General features: G+C 38.1%; 1 protein-coding gene across 7 annotated transcripts in view; it reads left to right on the forward strand.

Moving 5' to 3' along the window:
• Positions 1–18559, forward strand: part of Pak1 (p21 (RAC1) activated kinase 1) — a 140353-nt gene that overhangs the window by 92415 nt on the left and 29379 nt on the right. For all 7 annotated transcript variants that reach the window (XM_070034937.1, XM_070034940.1, XM_070034944.1 and 4 more), the window contains 2 exons: positions 1288–1325; positions 15969–16085. In XM_070034937.1, coding sequence (XP_069891038.1) covers positions 1288–1325; positions 15969–16085 — 155 coding nt within the window. The remainder of the gene's footprint in view (positions 1–1287; positions 1326–15968; positions 16086–18559) is intronic.

Genomic DNA, 18559 nt, shown 5'->3' on the forward strand with positions numbered 1-18559 from the left:
TTTCACTGTATAGCCCAGATTGCCTTGAGTTTTATGATCCTTGAAGTATGGCTCAAGTGGTAGAGCTCCAACCATGAGCGAACAAGCCATGAGAGAGTGAGGCCCTAAATTAAAGTCCTGTACAAACACAAAAACAAGACAAAACAAAAAACCTTTATGAGCTTTTGCCTCAGCCTCTTGAATGCTGTAATTATAGGCATGTACAACCACACCTGCCATAAGGGTTTATTTTAAGAATATGTTGTCATAGCTTGCCTCACTTTCTACTTTGTGGATTCTTTATTTGCTTTGGAGCCAATGGAGCTATACATCTCATGTTGATGTGCTTCATTATATATGGTTCTATGTATTAAACAGTTGGATTATTGAGCTCCTCTGTTAAGAATATCATAAGCATATTCTAGTTCTTACAATATAGCTCTATTTTAGGGCTGGTAATTTTCAGATTTGATAAGAATGTAGATCTCAGAATCAGTAAGATATACTTCATCAAGAGCACTTGATTCTATTCTTAGAAAATAAGCCCTTCGCCATTGGCTCACGCTTGTAAGCCTAGCTACTCAGGATCCTATGATCTGAGGATCACGGTTCAAAGCCAGCCCAGGTAGGAAAGTCTGTGATACTCTTATCACCAGTAAACCACTAGAAAACTGGAAGTGACACTGTGGCTCAAGTGGTAGAGTGCTCGCCTTGAGCTGAAGAGGCCAGGTACAGCGCCCAGGCCCAGTGCTCAAGCCCTACAACCAACAAAAAGAAAAAAGGAAAATAAGCCCTAGCCTTTAATTAAACTTCACATGATTAATAGCTCTTTCCCCAGAGCCTTAGTCTTTCTGTCCCCGTGGGGAACAGGCATGGATAGAGAAGGACCCTTTCTGAAAGTGGAAGCTACAGGTTGGTCATAATTTTGCATGCAGCAAATTGTCCTGACCATTGAAACATGATGATGATACAGCTGATTATGTGGATGGTATTCTAACATGGCATTTAGAGTTTGGTCAGAATTCACATCTTGAATCCTCTATTTTCCCTGTATGCTATCAGAGAAAATTATTTCTTTGGCCTATAAAATCTATTAAAGTAGATAAAATAATAATAAAGTGAAGATTAAAGGACATGATGATATGTATAAATGTGTTTAACTTGGTAATCTGGTCGTTAGCACCAGATAGTTATACTATTATTCTGTGAACCTAAGAAATGTTTGACTTATTTAGCACTCAAAAAAGTATTAATTTTCTTGTTTACTAAATTTAATTCTTGTTTATTAAAGCTTTTTCTTGTTTGCAGATAAGTCAGCCGAAGATTATAATTCTTCCAACACTTTGGTAAGTCTTTGTTTCTTCTATTCTGAAATGAAAATCAAGACAATATGGAGCTAGGGGTGGTGACACATACCTGTAGTTCCAACACTTGGGAGGCAGGAGGATAGAGATTTTAAGGCCAGCTTTGGTTATTTTTTAATATTAATTAAAGTAATTAAGTAATTTCTTTTTGCCAGTCCTGGGTCTTGAACTCAGGGCCTGGGTACTGTCCCTGAGTCTCTTTTGCTCAAGGTAGTACTCTACCACTTGAGCCACAGCACCACTTCTGGCTTTTTCTGTTTATGTGGTACTGAGGAATTGAATCCAGGGCTTCATGTGTGCTAGGCAAGCACACTACCACTAAGCCACATTCCCAGCCCTAATTTTAATTTTTTGTTGGTCATGGGGCTTGAACTCAGGGCCTGAGTGCTGTCTCTGAGCTGTTTCTCTCAAGGCTAGCACTATACCACTTTGTGCCACTTCTGGTTTCCTGGAGGTTAATTGGAGATAAAAATCTCATGGACTCTTCTGCCTGGATTGGCTTCAAAAGGTGATCCTCAGAGCTCAGTCTCCTGAGTAGGTAGGATTATAGGCGTGAGCTACTGCACCTGGCCCAACTTAGGTTACATAGCCAGACTTTGCCTCAAAAAATAAAATAAGCAAAAAAAAAAACCAAAAAACCAACCAATCAACAAAACCTAGGCTGGGACTCATTGTTGGTTATTTCCATGCTTGGCCCCCAATCCTTATTTGTTACAATAAAGAATCTAACCTTGGAACCACCAGATGTGGCTTCTAGACTATATTTTCTTAGCTTTGAAGAGTGGAAAAGTCCATTTACCTTTCTGAGCTTCATATTCTTTATTAGTAATAATACAGTTTTATTATTAGTAAAGCATACAGCCTTACCTAGATGTGTCTTCAAACATTTGAATTTAGAAGAGTTCCCTTTCTTTTCATGAGTAGGGTCTGCTAAACCAGGATTAGGACTGTTGGAGGGATCAGATTCTGTTCATCTAAGATCACTCACGTGGCCTCTCAAGTTGTGGTGTGCTCTGTTATTTGAAGGGATTGTTATGGAATCATTGAAAAATTGGCTGGGAAGTAAAACTAAATCTCAAAAGTCCCTCTGTGTTTCTCATCTTACTAATACTGTTTTCCAGGGTAATAATGAATATAAGATAAGATGTTGATTTTCTTTTTAAAGAGTTTTATAAATAATAAAATGTGACATTTCTGCTGTTATCTATTATAGAAATGTGGTTATATCATATTGATTTGCCAAACATTTACAAAAGCCCATTGGTCTGTGTCAGGTTCTGTGTGGAGCAATCAGACGTTGCCTCAACACACCTAAGAAGAATTTCCTGGTCTTATAGGGGACACACAGGCATAGTGTGACATGCTAAACCTAAACTTCATGACATCAGAGGCTAATGCTAATATGTTGTCTTTAGCATCTGACAAATGCATTAGTCTTTGCTGAATGAATTCATTATAAAGTGCAAGGATTAAAGAGAACTGAGGATATTCCAGATAGAAAGAGAATCACATGTACATGGGTAGGGAGTTCACAAGCTCTCCTTGTACAAGGAACTGCAAGTAGTTTGATATGACTGGAATGTGAAGTGTGATGGGAATAGAGGTAGGTAATGAGAAGGAGTAGTAAGAAAGCCAAATCATGCAGGAGTTTGACTTTATTAAAAGGAAATGAGCTAAGGGAATTTTAAGCAGGACAGTAGTAAGGCCTAACAATCCTGAGCCACTATATACTTTGAACCATATTGCCAATGTTGGGATTGGTTTACCGAGTCATTTATACTCTTACAAATTATATTTTTAAATGTTCACAGTTTCTGCCTTAAAGCATTTCAGGTCCTTTTTTTCCTCATTCTCTTAATCATCACAATAGTTTACTTAATGAGGTGGGTTATTATCCTTGTTTTTCAATGATGAATAGAGAAAGGCAATATACATCTGATTTCTAGTCTGCACTGTTCCTGCTCATTAGTGCTTCCTTGCATCAAATGGAAGAGAGAAGATTAAAAGCTGAGGGAACAAGCCAGCCTCTGGTGGCTCACGCCTGTAATCCTAGCTGCTCAGGAGGCTGAGATCTGAGGATCATGGATCAAAACCTGCTGGGGCAGGAAAGTCTATGAAACTCTTATCTCCAATAAACTACTCAGAAAAAGCCAGAAGTGACCCTGTGGCTCAAGTGGTAGAGCCCTAGCCTTGAGCAAAGAGACAGAGCCTAGGCCTTGAGTTCCAGACCCAGGACCCACAAAAAAAAAGAGAGAGAGAGAGAGAGAGAGAGAGAGAGAGAGAGAGAGAGAGAGAGAGAGAGAGAGAGAGAGAGAGAGAGAGAGAGAGAGAGAGAAGAATTCATAAATGTAAGATCACAGTGAATTATTGAATGATTACTGAAGAAAGCATCTAAACAAAGTTGAGAAGTACCTTGTGATTCAGCTGTCTTTATGCTTTTGTAGGGAGAGTGACAATAGTAATTTATGGAGTGCCTACTCTGTACCAGACACTGTGTTATAAATTTTATATATGTGAGTATAATTAGTTCCTAGGCAAACCCTTAAACTTTTCCAAAAACTTAGTTAGAACCATATTTGCACTTGAGTCTTGTGAACTCAATCCAGAGTTTTTTTCATTGTGATAGCAAGCAGAGCAGGATGTTGAAGATGTCTTGTAAAGGAGATTGCAGTAAAGCACAGTTATATTGTTTGTTACTGTGGAGGAAGAGCCCTGGAGCTTATGCCATATGGCAGAAAGGGTAACACCTGCCAGTAAAAACCTGTACTGATTTAGTATCTACAATTTAAGCCACTCAGGCTGTCAAGGACATTTTTTTTTCTCTCCAGTTCAGAACATTTGTCCCTCTAGCTTATTGCTCTATATTTTCCTACTCATTTTATAAAGAAGATAGAGTTTTTCTTGTGGCAGCATGTTATTATTTTACATATTGACTTAGTACTGATCAAATCAAACAGGATTTTGGTCTCCTTAATACAGAGTAAGAAATTGTGCGTCAGAAAGATTAAGTGGCATGCTCTGTACTGTTGAATGAGTTAGTGATAAAAATCAGTACAAAATTCCATTCTCCTGAGTATTTATTTATTCACTCATACCATAAATATTTCCTTTGTGCCAAAGTATGAATTTGTGTAACTATAGACCTTGAGGAAAAATTAATGTCAGATGAAGGAGATGAGAACTGCATGAAAGGGCTGATGAATAATATGCACCAGGGTCATATTTGATGGAATAATTTATTCTGTCTGGTAGTCTGGAAAAGTTTGCACAGTTACTGGGTCTTCTAAAGGTTTGTTCACTTAACAAACATAATCTTTAAGGTTGCTTCCAGCTTTAATATTCTGCTATCTGGGTCTGAAATCTGACTCTTAAGATTCTATGTTTTTTTATTTTTTATTTATTTTTTTTTGGGGGTCCGGTCATGGGGCCTGAACTCTGGGCCTGGGTGCTGTCCCTCAGCTCTTCAGCTCAAGGCTAGCACTCTACCACTTGAGCTACAGCGCCACTTCCGGCTTTTTTTTCTTTTTGCTTATGTGGTGCTGAGGAGTTGAACCCAGGGCCTTGAGCATGCAAGACGAGTGCTCTACCACTGAGCCACCTTCCCAGCCCCGATTCTATATTTTTTTAAAAAAATGATTGCAGAGGTGTTGTACAGAAGGATTACAGTTATATAAGTCCAGTAATGAGTACATTTCTTTTTGAACAGTGTCACCCCCCTCCTTCATTTTCTCCACATCTTTTTCCCTCCTCACCTTCCTTCCTCCCAAGTTATATAATTCATTTCCAACAGAGTGTCTAGTGAGTATCATTGCTGAATATTTTAGTAGCTGATTCTCATTTAAAAATGAATACCAGCAGGCATAATGATACTCACCTGTAATCCCAGTATCCAGGAGGGTCACACGTTCAAAGCCAGCCTGGACTACACTGCCAGATGCTGTCTCAAAAAAGCAAAACAAATATTTCCATGTGATAGGTTCTGTGGATGCTGAAGAGTCAAGGACTGGTAAAGTCTTTGCTCTTGATCTCACAGATTTAAATGATAAGACAAAGATTTATAATACCGTAACAGGCAATCCCAGGTAATGAGAAAGGGTCAATGCTTTCTTATATGAGGGACAGTATGAACAAAAGTCTTATTGTTAAAGATTTAGTATATTAAGGGAAAAAAGTTGGACATTGTATTAGAGATGAGGAAATATTTTAAATAAATGATTGATGTAATTGGGTGTATATTTTAAAGTGATACTTCAGAAAGATTTTTTAGAAATTTGTTCAGAGAATTAGACTAAATTTATGAGCTCATCTCACTAGCCAAAATATCTTAATTTCATAAAATTTTATTTCATAAAATAGAAATAATATTTTTAAAATTAAAGACATTAATATTAAATATTTATTAGTATTAAGATATATTTTAAATGCTCCAAAACAAAAACATAAATCTACTATTACGAGGAGCTTATGAAACACAGAAAGTAGATAAGATTGATTGGAGCAACATTTCTCAGTTTAAGTGGAAGCTATGCATAGTAATACACCTGTAATCCTAGCACTGGGGAGGTTGAGGCAGGAGGATTGTGAGCTTGAGATCAGCCTGGGCTACATATCCAGAGTCTGTCTCAAATAAAAACTTAACTAAAAGTAAGTGGGAAACAACACTAAGAAGATAAAAGTAGCTCCTGAGAAAATGGACTAAAAGAATGTATCAAGAAGTGGGAAATTAAAAATAAAAAGAATAAGAAGAAGTAAAAAGTAATCTTGAGGTATCTTTAAGAGTAAATTAAAACAGGTATGATGGTACAAGTTGTAATCCTTCCTATTCAGGAAGTGGTGGTAAAAGGATTAGGGATCTAAAGCTGGTTGAACAAAACAGAAAAATTCTTTCTAAAAGGCAAAGTACGAGCAAAAGGACTGGGGTGGGGGTGGCCCCAAGTTCACTATTTAGTACCACCAAAAAAAGAAAAAAGTAAAAGGAATGAGTTATTAAATTTGATATTTGAAACACCAGGACAGCATTACCATTACAAATAACAGGTGAGTCTGACTTTAAAGCTAAAATGAGATAATTTTCTAAAGAAAGTAAACTGCTTACTTGAATAAGACTATTATGTGTATAATCAGGGCTGAGAAAGAAGGAGAGCACCTGAATTAATATGAAGGCAACAAAAGGAAAAGTAGCTCTGCAGCAGAAGAAAATTCACTAAAATCTTGAATTCCAAGAATGGGTTTTTTGTACTTTGATACCAGGGATAACTCTGTACTATCTGCTTTTCCATGGGCACACGCTCTAAAGTGCCCTAAAGTAACACTTGACCAATAACCACCTTTCTTTTTTTTTGGTCCAGTCATGGGGCCTGAACTCTGGGTCTGGACGCTGTCCCTCAGCTCTTCAGCTCAAGGCTAGCACTCTACCACTTGAGCCACAGCGCCACTTCCGGCTTTTTTCTTTTTTCTTATGTGGTGCTGAGGAATCAAACCCAGGGCCTCATGCATGCAAGGCAAACACTCTACCACTGAGATACTTTCCCAGCCCCCAATAACCACCTTTCTATAACAGCCACACTGAATCAGTCCTGTCATTCAGGGAGAACAGTAGAGGAGCATACTTCTATACCTGTAGGGGAAACGCAAGCTGATTGCATATACTAGTTAGTTGTCACCTCCTAAATTTCCCTTGTGCCTTTTCACCATTCAAACACCAGTGGTTAGCCCCAAGAAACCATTAGTCTGTTTTCTTTTTTTTTTTTTTTTTTTTTGGGTCTGGTCGTGGGGCCTGAACTCTGGGCCTGGGTGCTGTCCTTCAGCTCTTCAGCTCAAGGCTAGCGCTCTACCACTTGAGCCACAGCGCCACTTCCGGCTTTTTTCTTTTTGCTTATATGGTGCTGAGAAATCGAACCCAGGGCCTCAGGCATGCAAGGCAAGTGTTCTACCACTGAGCCACCTTCCCAGCCCCCATTAGTCTGTTTTCTATCTGTATAATTTCCCTTTGTAGACAAGTTTATGTAAAAAGAACATGCAAGCCGGGCCTCAGTGGCTCATGCCTGTAATCCTAGCTACTCAGGAGGCTGAGATCTGAGGATCAGGCTTCAAAGCCAGCTAGGGTAGGAAAGTCTTTGAGACTTTTTATCTCCAATAAACCACTAGAAAACCAGAAATGGCATTGTGGCTTAAGCGGTAGAGCGCTCGCCTTGAGCTAAAGAGCAAAGAGACAGCACCCAAGCCCAGAGTTTAAGCCCCATGACCCACAAAAAAAAAAAAAAAAAAAAAGAGCATGTAGACTTTGGTCTTTTCTTTCATTAATGTTTTTGAGATTAATCTATGTTGTACTGTGTATCAATACTTCATTTTCTTTATTGTGGAAGTAATAGGAAAGTTCATTAGGAAGGAATACACTTTTATTAGATTGAAAGTGGGCCATCTCTAGGTCTCTAGGGTAAGAATGGCAATGATTTTTAGCCCAGCCCAAGTTTTATTGTAGTCTAAAAAACTTGGAACATTAAGTCCCTTCTTAGACAGAAACTGTTCCAAAGGTGGGAGACTTTACTGAATTAGCATTAACTCCAGGACATGGTTTACTGGCCTGAGTAGGTAAGCTAAAGACTTGTATTAGGAACTATTGTCAACTCACCTTAGGCTGGAATGAAGCCTCCTGTCTTTAATCCTTAGTAGATAGAGTGCTCACAAAACCTATCTTGTGTCATTCTGTGACCTTAGTGGGTAACAAGAGCTGGAGTGAGCCTGTCTCTTGGTACAGACCAGTATCTACAGTCCTGTCTGGAAAAAATGAAGAGGATTCCCATGTCAACAGGGAATCCTCTCCCATCTAGATAAAACCTGAGTATCATTTAAGGCCCACAAGTCAGGTATCTCCCCCTCCTCTCCTCCCCCTTCTCTCCCACCCCAGTCCTAGGGTTTGAACTCTGTTCCTGAGCCTCTTTTTTTCTCAAGGCTAGTGTTCTACCCTTTGATCCACAGTGTCACTTCTGGCTTTTTTGAGTAGTTTATTGGAGATAAGAGTCTCATGGATTTTCTTGCCTGGGCTGGTGTTGAACCACCATCCTCATATCTCTGCCTCTTGAGTAGCTAGGATGACAGGTGTGAGCCACTGGTGACCAGCAAGCCAGGTTATCTTTGAGGGACACTTTTGAAGCATTCTTCTATTTCTCTTGAGGGCCAGTATAGTGTACACTTTCTAACCCCTACCTCACATCTCTATTTTCCAGTGTACCTGTTCTCTCTTTCTCTGGGTATCCCTTGTGGCCTGGGGAGTTTCATCTAGTTAAATCCCAGATAGCACAAAAGAAAGCCTTAGAAAGACTAGGCAGTAAGCTACCAATAGAGGGAATACCTTAATAATGGGAGAAGTCTATGCTTAGAATAACTTTTGTGTGAAGTACACTTCTAAATGGAGAAGCTCAGTCCTATCTAGAACATTGGCACAGTAGGAGAAGAGGGGGGAGAGGAGGACCTAAAAGGGAGAGTAAAGCTTGAAAGTCCCTATTTGTGGAACACTGGAACCATTTTTCTAACAAGAAGAAACAAGCTTAGTCCTTCCAGGTATTGGAGCAGAAACAGTCAGCCCCAAATAGTGTCTGGTAGGAAGAGCAGGCTGGAGAGGCATGGGGACAGCAGCATTTACTTTATCTCAACCCCAGGCAGTATGTGGGAGACCGTGAATTCTTTTTTAGATGTATTTCATCTGAGTGATGAAGTCATCTGGGTAAAAACCTCCTTTTATTGGATCCAAGTTAGAAGCAGACATATTTTTTCTGAGTCATGGCACCAACACATTGTTACTGAAAACCTCAGTCTTTGTGTCTGGTAAGAGAATATGGAAAATAGGGAAAGTGATGAGGCTTATTAGGACAAATAAACACTTTTCAACAGACTAAAAGTGGGTCATCTCTAGGGTAAGAATGACCACTTCCTTTTTTTTAAAATTAAATACATGGTTTTTTTTTATTGTGAAAATACTGTACAGAGGGGTTACATAGGCAAGATAATGAGTATATTTCTTATCAAGCATTGTAGCCTCCTCCTTTGTTTCCCCTTACTTCATTCGTTTTTATATTTAAGTAACACTATATTTTATGGACATACTACATTTTTTAATCCTTTCAAGTGATATATAATTGAGCTGTTTCTATTTTTAACTATTATGAATAATGTTGTTACGAACATTCATGTGCAAGGTTTTGTATGTGGAATTATACTTCCATTTCTCTAGGTTAGAGAGAACTGTAATTGTTGGGTCATACCTTTTCAGGAACTGCTAGACTGTTGTCCACTAGTGGCATAATTTTACATTCCCACCGGCAATTATGAAGGTTCTAATTTTTCCACTTCTTTACCTATATGTGTTATTTTCTGTCTTTTGATTATAGTCATCATAGAGGGTTGAAGTAGTACCTAATTGTCGTTTTGTTTGCATTTCCTAATGAGTAATGACTAAATCATCTTTTTATGTTTATTGACCATTTGTATTATATAATTCAGAAAAATAACTTTCCTTATGTTTATCTCTAATTTAATTCCACTGTGGCCCAATAATTTATTTGGTGCCATTTTAGTTCCTTTAAGTTTACTGAGATGTTTCATGACCCAGCATTTGGTCTGTCTTGAAGAATGCTCTTGAAGAATAGTCAAAAGAAAGTATGTTGTACAGACATTGGATGAAATGTTCTGTGCATGTTAGGTCAAGTTGGTGACTAATAGAAATTCCCAACTGTAATTATTTTTCTTCTTCCAATGGTATTGTGTCCTGCTTTATGAAAACTGCTCTGTTATGTATATGTACTGTAGTTATGTCTATAATTATTATATAATTATTATTTTTCAATATAATTGCTATATGAATTAGTCGAAGGGGTTTTTGAAGTTTGTGTTTTTGAGGTAACTATAGGCTTTGAACTCAGTACCTTTCACTTGATAGGTAGGTACCCTATCACTTGAGCTATGTATGCCCCAGCCCTTTTTACTCCCATAATTTTTCAGGTATGGTCTTGAGTTTGTTTTCCAGGCCACAATTTTCCTATTTATGACTCTTAGCTGGAATGGAGAGCACACAGTACTTTATCTAGCCTGTGTTTTGTGGTGGCTTTTTTTTTTTTAAATTAAAATAAGGGTCTTGCTAACTTTTTGCTTAGGATTGACATCAAAATGTGATTCTCTTGATCTCTGCTCCCCAGATCCTGTAGCTGGGATTACAGGCATGAGCCACCATACACAGACTGTTTTGATTTTTTAATCATTATGAAGTGTTTCTGTTTCTGACATTTTTTGTAGTTTTTTTTTTGTATGAAGTACAAAATTCTCTTACAACTCTTACAACAAATTCTCTTACAACTCTTTTATGGTATCTATTTCCCATTGCTTTGCTTTCAACTTACTCATATCTTTGTGTCTATAATGTGGCTTTTGTAGACAGCATATAGTTAGGTCTTGTTTGTTATTTCCTTACAGCGGGACAATTTCTACTCCTTAAGGTGGATAAACCATTAATATTTAACATAATTACTGTTATGGTTGCCATTTTGAGTTGTTTTCTATCCCCCCACCCCCACCCCCATGTCAGTACCAGGATTTGAATGCATGCCTCATACTCTGGCTTAGCTTTTTTGCTTATGATTAGTACTTTACTGCTTGAGTCACACCTCTAGTTTGGCACTTTCGCTGGTTAATTAGAAATAGAGTCTCACGGACATTTCTGCCTGAGCTAACTTTGGACTCAGATCTCAGCTTCCTGAGTAGGTAGGATTACAGGTGTGAGTCCAGCTTTGGTAATTGTTTTCTGAATGGGTCTTGACTGTCTTAAAATTATCCCTTCACTGCTTTATTTTGTATTAAATAAATATTTTAATTTTACAATCTTAACTTTTAAAACTATTCTTAGTGGTTGCTTAAGTGTTCAAAGATGTATTTTAATTCATTAGATGCTAGTTAACACATTTATATTGGAATTCAGAATAATGTTAACTAAATTCCAGTACTCCAGTACTATAGAAGCTTTGTCTTATATAACTTCCCTTGCTTCTTCTTTGAACTACTGTTATCATTTATATATTTAAGTGTGCTTATATAATTATATTTATACTATATAACTAGAAGCCCAGAACTGCTGTATGCAACTTTATGGTTATAAGAGAGACTAGCAAAAGTTTAAAAACATATAGTCTTTCGTGTTAATCCATATGTTTACTATTTCCTCTGCTAATCTTTTCACTTACAGATTTGAATTTTGCCATATTGGTATTAATTCCTTTCAGTCTATTGGATTTCTTTGAGTATTTCTTTTTTTTTTTTTTTTTTTTGTCCAGTCGTGGGGCCTGAACTCTGGGCCTGGGCGCTGTCCCTCAGCTCTTCAGTTCAAGGCTAGCGCTCTACCACTTGAGCCACAGCGCCACTTCCGGCTTTTTTCTTTTTGCTTATATGGTGCTGAGGAATCGAACCCAGGGCCTCAGGCTTGCAAGGCAAGCGCTCTACCACTGAGCCACCTTCCCAGCCCTCTTTGAGTATTTCTTAAGTCAGGCCTACTGACAATTTTTTCTGTCTTTTTTTAAATGTTCATTTTGAAGGATAGTTTTTAAAAAAAATAATAGATTTTGTAACTAGCAGTTTTTAAAAACCTCGTCTACTTGAATGTGTCACCTACACGACTTTCTCGCCTCTGTTGTTTTTTTTATCAGAAGTTTTAATAATGAATTTTAAAGTATATTTAGCTTCCAAATTCATGGAATCTGTATCCATCAGTTCAGCCAAACATGGGTTGAAAACGTTTGGGAAAAATAATTGCTTCTATACCAAACATATAGAAACTTTTTTCCTCCCTTTTTCCTATATAATATCTTATACTGCCTGATTATCTCACATTTACATTGTATTAGCAGCCTAAACGTACAAAGTAATCTAAAGATATAAAGTATAGAGAAGGCAGGAACTATGGTACAGAGGGCAAGGACCAGCCTGCAAGTAAAGCACACTGGAGGATGTGCTTGGTTAGATGCAAATACTGAACCCTTATGTAAAGGACTGGAGCATCCATAGGTTTTAATGTCCATAATGGCTCCTGGAACCAATTCTTCCACAAATATTGAGAACAACTATGTTCTGATCAGATGTGAATTGTTCATCATATTGATGATCCTTGTACATAATGTCACTTTTCTCTTGCTGCTTTCAAGATTTTCTAGATGTGAATATTCATGTTTATCTTTCTTGGGATTTCTTGGAGTTCTTGGATCTATAGATTAATTTTATTTTTAGTCTGTCGTGAAGCTTGAACTCAGGGCTTGGGTGCTGTTCCTAAGCTTTTTCAATCAAGACTAATGCTCTACCACTTTGAGCCATAGCACCACTTTCAGTTTTCTGGGGGTTAATTGGAGATGAGTCTTACAGACTTTTCTGCCCAGGTTGGCTTTGAACTGTGATCCTCAGATCTCAGCCTCCTGAGTAGCTAGGATAATAGGCATGAGCCACAGGCACTTGGTTAGATTAATATTTTTTTTAAAAAAGGAACTTTTTCCTGTTTTTCAGCGTTTTTTTTTCTGCTCCTTTTCTTTTTTTTGGGACTCCTATGTATGTTTGTGGGTTTTATGTTGTTCTAAAGTCTTTTTGATGCCTTGTTAGTATTTCTCCACTCTTTTTTTTTCTATCCTTAAAACTAGCTAATTTCTATGGGTCCATTTTCAAATTTATTTGTTGTTTCTTCTCTCATATAGGGTCTGTTGTTTAGCTCTCCTAGTTATTTTTGTTTATCTGATACTCCTGGTCTCCAACATCTCCATTCAGCTTTTTTAAAATTCATCTGTCTGTCTGTCTGTCTGTCTGTCTGTCTGTCTGTCTGTCTAATCTCTCTATTTGTGCCAGTCCTGGAAATTGAACTCAGGGTCTGAGTGCTGTCTCTGAGCTTTTTTATAGCTTAAGGGTAGTGCTTTACCATTTGAGCCACAGCTTCATGTTCAGCTTTTGTTTGTTTGTTTGTTTTTGACTGGTTAATTGGAGACTCATATCTCCAATTTGTTTGTTTGTTTTTGACTGGTTAATTGGAGATATGAGTCTCACAGACTTTCCTTCTCTGGTTGGCTTTGAACCATCATCCTTAGTTTCAACCTTTACAGTAGTAGTTAAGATTATAGGTACAAGCCACCAGCACTTGCTCTTTTTAATTTTAAAAAATATTTCCTTTTGCTCTTTCAATATATTTGTCTGACTTGAAATTTTTATTTTCCAAACCAACATCTGAGGACAATCAGAGAGACAGTTTATGTTGGCTGCTTACTTACCTCCAGTATGCTATGTTTCTTACCTTGAAGTTTCTTGTGGAAAACCTAACAGTTTAGATAATGTTCTGTACCAATTGTCTGAATACTGATATTTTTCCTCCCTGAAGATGGCAGGTTCTATGTTACTGGACATTAATCTATAAAATATGTCTCTACTAGTATATGAACCTTGATGTCTCTGCTCATTATATTTTGTATGAAGGTAAGAAAATGGTATATTAGAATACATGTATGAACATGTGAGCAATAAGAGTACTGTTTGTACAAATTTTAAGAAATAATAAATTTAATAATCTTCCTGAAAACTTTGAGTCCCCCATCAGACTATTCTTTTCTTTTCTTGGGGGGAGGGACAGTGTTGTATTGAACCTAAGAATTCATAGCTCATGTTTGCTAGCAAATATTCTACCACTTGAATTCTTGTTTTTAGAATAGGGTCTTGATAACTTTGCCTAAGCTAGCCTTGAACTTTCAGTCATTCTGCCTCCACTTTCAAGTAGCTGGGATAACAGGCACATGCCTTTTTGTTGTTGTTGTTGTTTTTGTTTGTTGGTTGTTTTTTTTGTACTAGACTTTTAACTTATGGCCTGGTGTTGACTAGGCAGGTGCTTTGCCTCTGAATTATGTCCTCAGCCCCTTTTTGTGCTGGTTATGTTTGAAATAAGGTCTTGCTTCCTGCCTAGGCACATACCTGGTCTGTGATCCACCTATTACAGGCTTCTTGTCCTAAACTGGAATGACAGACATGTACCTCCAGACTTTCCTTCCCAGGCTAGCCTTCAACTTCAGTTCTCCCAATCTCAACCTCCCAAATAACTAGAATTATCTGAAGGAACCACTAACACCTTTTTTTTTTTTTTTTTTTTTTTTTTGTCGGTCGTGGGGCTTGAACTCTGGGCCTTGGTGTTGTCCCTCAGCTCTTCAGCTCAAGGCGAGTGCTCTACCACTTGAGCTACAGCGCCACTTCCGGTTTTCTGGTGGTTTATTGGAGATAGGAGTCTCACGGTCTTTCCTGCACGGGCTGGCTTTGAACCACGATCCTCAGATCTCAGCCTCCTGAGTAGCTAGGATTACAGGCGTGAGCCACCAGCGCCCAGCACCACTAACACCTTTTAAGTGAAACAAGACCCTCTCATTTAAAAGTCTTATGTTTTGGAGCCACTTTGTCTCTTAAGTCTGTGGTAAACACTATTAGTCTGTTATTTTTGCCTGAACTTGCCCTCCAGTTAGATCCAGTTCTAATTAGTGGTGTTGGTAAGGTTCATTCTAAGGCAGGACACATGCCTAGTGCAATAGGTAATATTTAGTCTGGAGAAACTCTGTCCTTTTCAGATCCTGAAGTTCTATACCTTGAGAATGAGGGCAAGGGCCACTGGTGACATTGGATTCAGGAGATTGGTAAAGGGAAAGAAAAGGGGAAAATGCTACTCTGATTTCCTTTTCTGATATTATGAAGAATGAGAAATTAAAATAAAATTTGAAAAATCAAAAACCTTTATATTCCCTATATTTTGTATTTCATTTCCTGTTCAGTGTGAAGAGTGAAATTTTAGATTATAAAGGAACTGGACTGAGAAGTTTGTTAGTCTACCATATGCGAGGTCTTGGTTTCAATCCTATTGCTGTAGGGGAAATAAAACTTCACATGAATGTAAAAGGAGGACCATGGAGAGCCGTAAGAGGAGAGAAGGTGAAAAGAGAGGGTGATGGGGGTGAATATAATCAGAGAACATTATATGAATGTATAACAGTAGAATAATGAATCCCATCAAAAATTAACTTCTCTTTTTTTTAGGGATGGAGAGGGGGAATAAAACCTAGGACATTGCACTTTTTAGGAATGTATTTTGCCACTGAGCTACATCCCAGCCCAAAAATTATCTTAAAAGGGGGCAGGAAAGATTAACAAAAACAAAAACAAAAAAAACAACCAAGTAATAGTAGGGGTAGATATAGCCAAAGCACACCAAATGATTGCCTGGAAACATTATAAACCCCTTTATATAATTAATATATGTTAATTTTTAAAAAAGAAGAAACGGTGAACTTGTGTTCAGGATTCAACTGTAAGGAGGTAGGTAGGAAACAGTAAGCTAACTTCTCATTCTATGGTGAGGCTTTGGGTAGAGAAGGAAGTCCCCAGGTCTGAGTGGAAAGTGATGGCTAGAAGGAGCATGTTGACTGACTGAGACTGCCTACACACTGGTGGGGAGCTCAGAGGCTAATTGGATTTCACAAGGAGTATCAGAATGGAGTTTCTTCTGGGGGAATTAAAGATCCTGATATCTTTTAAGTTATGGGTCAGCTGACCAGATACAGTTGTCTTTTCTTTCCTCCATAGAATGTGAAGACTGTGTCTGAGACCCCTGCGGTGCCACCCGTTTCCGAAGATGAAGATGATGATGATGATGCTACTTCCCCTCCAGTGATTGCTCCACGCCCAGAGCACACAAAGTCTGTAAGTCTGTGGTGACCTGGATCACTTTCTGTTTCATTATAGTGAGCAAGAAGAGGAGGGAAAGGTTAGTATTGAAGCATAGAAGTTTGTTATCCTGTTTGGAGGGACACCTTAGATTTTAGAGCTGTTGTAATCACTGGACCACCTTTTTTGAAGGTGCTTTCTGTATGATAAAAGAGAAGTGGTATGTTTATCATTGATTTATGGATAGTTCAAAAGCTTTGAAGTAATTGGTAATTGATAATTGATAATGCAGCTTTGATTTACTTAGCCTGTTCTACACATATTGGAAGATACACGGTACTAATGTAACTTAGCTCAGGGGTGACATAAATCATTCCATCTCCTGGGAAGCATCAAATTATCTTGCTTCAGATTGTTTCTTCTCTGCTAACTGTGCAGTGCTCAGCCTGTTAGAGTATCATTGATGATACTGAAAGGCCCAGGAGAACTTATAAATGCATTAGTGCTATTAATATGCTAGACATGAGGAGTGTGTTTTGATGCTGGATGTTGGCAGCGATTTGTATTTAACTTCCTTTGAAGTTCCTGCATCTCATAATAACCACAGTTGCTCACCCTCACTTTGCACAGTCTACCTCCTGTGCCTTTTACTTGAGTTAGTTTCATTCAGCTCTGAGCTTCCATCAGTTGATTCTCTTCTCAGGTTTCTTGTTTGGGCTTTTTATTATGAGGAAAACTTCAAAATGAAATAACCATCTAACACTTAAGTTCTGTGGTATTACAATAACAAAAGGCGTAGAGCGTAGAGAGAAGTGTCCAGGTAGAAGTTGGCTAAATGACTACGGGAGAGCAAATTCAAGGGGATTAGATGACCTCGTAGGGTAAGAACCTCTAAATAGGATCTATACAATCACCTTGCTGGCAGGAGGCCAAGTCCTCATAAGGAAAAATGGACTTGAAAATTAAAGACTTGTCAAAATATCTCACATTCATACGACCTTTTTTAGTTTGCCAGTATATTCTTTTTTTTTTTTGGTCCAGTCGTGGGGCCTGAACTCTGAGCCTGGGCGCTGTCCCTCAGCTCTTCAGCTCAAGACTAGCACTTTACCACTTGAGCCACAGCGCCACTTCCTGCTTTTTTCTTTTTTCTTATGTGGTGCTGAGGAATCGAACCCAGGGCTTCAGGCATGCAAGGCAAGCACTCTACCACTGAGCCACCTTCCCAGCCCCTGCCAGTATATTCTTTTACAAAATTTTTTCCTTCGAAGCCATGAATTCTCCAAAGTAGAGGAAATCCATGTATATGTATTTCTTTGTACTTAACGTAACTCTTTGCAAACGTCAGAAGGAATAAATATTGAATAAAGGAATGGGTTCATTTCTCTTTGAAGCATTCCTCTCTAAAAATGTATAGTTGATTCTTGATTTATAGAAGCAGCTGAGATTTAGAGATGTCGCTTAGTAAACAAAAGAGCTAACATTTGAAAGCAGTAATTAACTCCAAGTACAGGTTGCTTTCCACCATTGCACAGTGGTGGTTTTTTGTGTGCAGACCAGGAACCAGATAAGGAGAATATTTTAAATAAGGAATAAGCAGTGTTTCTTTCCTCAAGGAGTCAAATGAGGATAAGCAGAGAAAGAGGACAAAGCTTGACAGTAAAGGTTTGGTAACTGGGAGATAGTTTGTTTACAGGTGCAAGCATAGAAAATTGAGAAAATCATTATGCTAAAGTAGTCAGGAAGTCAGCCCAGCGGAAGGATCTCATTTATGTATTCATTGATCCTATCTGCCATTTATGTATCTGAATGCTTTCATTGGGTAAGTGGTTAGATGGAGGAACTCAGGAATGGAGGGATAGACGTCTTCTGTCCTTGAAGAGCGGAAAGACTTAAGATAATTGTGATTAAAAAAAATAAAATAAAACCTGATACTTTGAAGCATCTCTAGGAGAAAGGAGGTATAACTTCTGATCACTTTTTTCTGAACCTCAGTAGTTTATGTTTGCTCATTTCTTATAACATTTGTCTCTTTCTCACCTGGAGCTATGCCTTTTTCACTTCCTTCACAAAAACGAGAGTAAGGGGGCAGCATTTTGTTCTGGGTTACACCTACAGTAGATTCCCAGCAGATGTCTGTTAAACCAATGAATGAATGGGAGATGTATCTTTAAAGGCTAAAGTTTGGGTAGTTGGTATCTGTAGAATATCAGTCTAGTAATTTCATACATATTAACATTTCTTACAACAACTCCATAAGATAGTAGATACTATTATCTCCATTTTAAAGGTAAGGAAAGTGGAACATAGAAAAATTAAGTAATCTACCCAAAGTCATACAGATCGGAAGAATGAAAGTGGGGACTTGAGCCTAGCAGTGAAGTTCTGAATTTATGTTCTGATTCATTACATATCACTCCCTCTTGAAGAACAAGGGTAGTTCCTTCTCCCTTAGTATTCAGTAGCTAAAGAAGGGAGTAAGATAGGACTGGGAATGTGGCTTAGTGGTAGAG

Source organism: Dipodomys merriami, unplaced genomic scaffold (genome assembly GCF_024711535.1).
Source record: "Dipodomys merriami isolate MVZ:Mamm:240054 unplaced genomic scaffold, mDipMer1.0.p SCAF_25, whole genome shotgun sequence".
NCBI classification, from domain to species: Eukaryota; Metazoa; Chordata; class Mammalia; order Rodentia; family Heteromyidae; genus Dipodomys; species Dipodomys merriami.